The 4713-nt window shown below is 39.0% G+C and overlaps 1 protein-coding gene across 1 annotated transcript in view; it reads right to left on the bottom strand.

Annotated features, from left to right (window-relative positions):
• l3mbtl2 (L3MBTL histone methyl-lysine binding protein 2) overlaps positions 1–4713 on the bottom strand; it is a gene marked incomplete at both ends in the record, with an annotated part of 55358 nt that overhangs the window by 16304 nt on the left and 34341 nt on the right. Inside the window, 1 exon segment of the mRNA XM_014018285.1 lies at positions 4235–4339. Coding sequence (XP_013873739.1) covers positions 4235–4339 — 105 coding nt within the window.

Raw genomic sequence — 4713 nt, 5'->3', positions numbered from 1 at the left:
TCTGGCAGCTATTTGAAATTTATTGCATATTAAAATAGTGTATTATCAGTTTTAAATTAATAAAAACCAAAAACGAATTTAGTTTTTTCAAGTTTACTAGGAAAGGAAAAAATCACCGCAATTGTACATAACGAAATGATTTGACATCAAATATATGAAATTTAGACAGTATATAAACTACTTGCAGTGAAACGTTTTTGATTTTTTTGTAAATAAATAAAAAACCAGTCCAAAAATGTAAACCATATACATGGCAGTTTTTCCCCTTTCCCCACAAAACTCTCAGTGTTTGTGATGCTGCCAGAAGCAGTTCCTATCAAGCTGCAGACACAGTCCTTCATCACACAGGAGAGACGAAACGTTTCACTAAAGGACTCATCCAGAGGACCTACTTATTTTTTTCTTTTTGATATCCAAAAAACCTTCCTTTCAATCACTGAAAATAATTTATTTACCACATTTTAAATCTGGGCCCTAAAGGGTTAATGCTCCTGAGACCGTCTGTGCTGTGGTCTGATGGTGACACAGCAGATCATTCTGCCTGGACTTAAGGTGTTTTGAGTTCACAAACAACTCTGGTTACTTTTTTAAAAGTTGAGGGACGTTACATTAGCTACATTAGCTCGTAGCTGTGCTGCTGCTCAGCGCTAACAGGCACAGAGCCGCTGACTCCTGGTCACACCGGGTCTGTGTTGGTGGTTCTTGCTGTATCAGAGTTATTATTGATAAGGTAAACATGCTGTAGCTTCACCTGTTGTGTCTTTCTTGAAAGAAAAAAAAGTAGCTCAAAGCTGTCGCATCAGACAGTTTTCATCAAGCGTCACATCACACACACATACATGCCTTGCTATCTTTATGAGGACTACACACAGCGCTCACAACCTCGCTGCACACAAGAACCAGCAGTGTTGGTTTCTTTAAATAAAGTATATCTTAACTTTTCATTGATGTTTAAATAGGGTTTCAAGTCTGATTATGGTTAGTATAAGAGCACAAATATAGGATATAAATATATATGATATGCTTTAAATTCTTTTAGCCTAATATAGGCCAATTATTTAAAAAAAAAGAAAAAAACTTTATTCTGAAAGTGTGGCGGCTATGATCCTTGCCATGGCGGTGTGCCACGATCAATTACAGGTAGGGGAAACCCTGCCACAGCATCTGAGTCTGTGCGTTTCCAGTACAGGAGATTCCATCCATGGTTCCTGACAGCTTTTCACAGGCCCGGACTGCTTTCAGGATCGCTTTCATTTTCCAGTAAGCCAGAACTCCTCCACAGCCGATCAGCAGGAATCCAGTTATCATAAATCCAAATATATACAAATCTTCCACGTCTTCAATGGAAAGCATCGCCAAATAGATCAGGTTCCAGCTCCAGGAACCAGTGACCCGGCAAGCAGCAACCATTCCACTGGGACAGCTACGTTCCCCTCGTTCCAATCTCAGTGTGGAAAAAATAGTGTTGAGTGCGTTCAGAGACCAGTTGACTAAATCCATAATTCCTTTTGTTTTCAGATGACAGTTAGAAGAAAGGCTTGAAAAGCTGCAAAGCAGGAAAGGAGGGACAGGTTTTGGAGAGAGAGTAAAAAGCATCCAACTCCTCTGAAGGCCAAGCAGCTGTCACAATTTTTATTGTTTTAAATCAGATGTATGTAGCAGCCATCTTGAATAAAGTAACTCCAAAAGTTATTCCGCTGTAGATTTATATCCAAAGTTTACTTCCTAAAGTCTGTTCAATGACTCCAATGGTATTTTGTTAAAAAAAAAAAAAAAAAATCTGCCTTCTTTGGCTGCAGGCGAATAATTTTGTGAAAGAAGTCTAATAATTTAATCGAACTAATCCTTGAATTTTCTGTCTTTTAATGTGGTCAGCTAAAAGAGAGCATGAAGTCCTCTTTCAAAGTTGGCATGCGGGTGGAGGTGGTGGATCCCAGACATGTGAGCCAGACCAGAGTGGCCATCGTAGACTCCATCATTGGAGGCCGTCTTCGCCTTGTGTACGCAGACCAGACTGACGTGCCAGAGAATGTAGTCGCTGACTTCTGGTGTCACATGTGGAGTCCCCTCATACACCCGATAGGCTGGTCCAGCAGGGTGGGTCATGCCACCAAAACACCTGGTGAGTGTAAAACCTGGGTAGATTGGGGGTGTCCAATCCTGGCTCTTAAGGGCCACTATCCTGCAAGTTTCACTTGTTGTCCTGCTCCCAAACACCTGACATGGTCTCAATTCGTGGGTTGCAGTCGATGTAGACCATGGCCCATGTTGGCCACACCCTACGTAGACCAGTCGTGTCGGCTGCATAAACGGCTGTGAAATAACCTAGAAAAAACACAGGTTTGTGTCACATCACTTCAGTTGTTTCTTTTATTCATTTATTTTTTTCAAGGTATAACATCACAAAATTCACGTTTATTAGAAAATGTTACCAGTAAATAAATAAAATAAAAACATTGATAAATTGGGTGGAGCTCCAGTACTTGTCACTGCATTTTATTTAACATCTGATTGCAACAAAAGTTTCTTCAGCTAAGTTACTTAACTTTAATTTACAAACAAATTCTCTGTCTGTGATAAATTTTCAAACTCTGCCGTAAAAAAACAAACTCCGCCATGTTTGTTTTTCTGTTTAGTTTGCTGACGGTGCAATGAATTCTGGGATACTGTTGGCCGTGTAGGATACTCAGATGCAGCCAACGTTTTCAGGGTTTTGTTGACGTTTGCTGCAACCCCTGAATTGAGACACAGTTCTGCAGAAACCCGTTAATCACTTTGATTTAAATCATTTGTGTTGGAGCAGAGAAATCTTTAATACCTGCAGGAAAGTGGGCCTTAAGGACACTGCTGCGATAGATCAATAAATAAATATGTCAAATGTCCCTGCTATAAACCAATCAAATTTAAAAAACGCGGTATCAGCAGATCGTATTGATTAGTTCTTTGATTTACATGACATTTCTTTAAACAAATATGTGGTTGATGATGTCATCAGGGGATCAAAATGTCACAACCCCAACAGAAGATGAAAATTTTCATCTTTTTAGTCTGTGGGTTAGGGTGGGTCGCCATGCACACCCCACCACTGAACTTCTCAGGTGTTCTCATGTACATTAGGGTCCACGCTTTCAACAAAAACTTGTTAACAGAAAAAAAAAGTTGGGTCTCACTGCCCCCCAGGGACCACTTTGTGACCACATCCTTTTTCCATTGTGACCATCAAAGTCGGGTTCAGGGACTTTAACTGTCAATACTTTGCTATAAACCAACCAAATTTTACAAACAAGGTATCAGCAGATTTGTAATAATTTGACCACACCCCAACTCGTGTGCACAGTTCAGAATTTCCAGGATGTCAAACTTACATGTAGATTTATTCACTATGTCATAATAAAATGTCATAAATCTGGTGTTAACCCCGGGCTGGTAACATGGTCTTTTGCATAAATAATAAAGCATATCTAAGTGAGAAATCGTCAATATCTATCATTTAACACCAGATGTATGACATTTTATTCTGATATAGTGAATCTACATGTAAGTTTGACATCCTGGAAATTCTGAACTGTAGTTGCGTTTCCATTGCAAATGTGCGCAAAATTTGTAGATATTCTGCTAATGTCGAAAAAACAGTTTTGCAACTGCAGTGTTTCCATTAAGTAAGAAATGCTATAAAAGTCACGTGAATACGTTTGTTCTCATGATAAGTCATTACAAACATGGCAGTGATGGATGTAAACACATAGCATGTTGCTACCACGACACTAGCGCTCATCATCAGAGGAGATGTCGGCGTCTTTTATCGAGGCTTTCCAGAGACAAGTCCCTACTTGGGAGCGGCTACGTATGCTGTGTTTTTGGGAAATTGTAGTCGGTGAGTTTACTATTTTATACTACTTCTGTGATATTACTACTACTTCTACTTCCTGTTATCTTCTTCGTCATCGTCTTTTTCTCCAGTAGAAACAGCCGGTTGTTGATCATGACTCCCATGATGCGAAAAAAGTGTTTCCATTGTAGTTTTGCGGAAAACACCAATTTCGATACGGCTGAAAAACCACCTCATCCTAGCGCAAAAACGTTTTGTCGAAAAACGTAATTTTTTTAGAAACTGACATGTTTCCGTTGAGCAAATTTATTTTCGAAATTCTAATTTGCGCATTTTCATGGTCAATGGAAACACAGCTACTGTTTCTGCGGAAGGCAGAGAAACTAATCCAAAAACAGTTTTTACCTTGTGCACAGTGGCAACACAGATGTTTCCAAGGTTGAGGGGATCAATGGCCTCCAGTTTCATTCTTTCTTCAAAGAAACCCTCCCCCATGTAGACAATTCTGGGCTGTGAGTCCAACATGATTACTGGATCAACATTCACCATCAGGCTTAACATTTTAAATACACACAATATTTCCTAAACGCTATCAGAAAAGTTAGGAAAAATTCCATGCTCATAGCAGTTTGAGACAACTCTTCTGATAACAGTTTAATGGTAGAAATACTTTAACATGTCCCAAACCAGCATCAGTCTTTTAAAGATGGGAACAGAAACTTTATTCACTGACTCATAAAAACAAAACTAAAAAACACATTATTTATAAAGCCCCACAGCACAAACTAAGATGTTAAATACAGGTCCTTCTCAAAAAATTAGCACATTGTGATGAAGTTCATTATTTTCTGTAATGTTCTGATAAACATTAAACTTTCATATAT

The sequence above is a fragment of the Austrofundulus limnaeus genome, unplaced genomic scaffold (genome assembly GCF_001266775.1).
Source record: "Austrofundulus limnaeus strain Quisiro unplaced genomic scaffold, Austrofundulus_limnaeus-1.0 Scaffold189, whole genome shotgun sequence".
Taxonomy (NCBI): domain Eukaryota; kingdom Metazoa; phylum Chordata; class Actinopteri; order Cyprinodontiformes; family Rivulidae; genus Austrofundulus; species Austrofundulus limnaeus.
The sequence above is the reverse complement of the archived record's forward strand: the minus strand, read 5'-3'. Positions and strand labels throughout refer to the sequence as shown.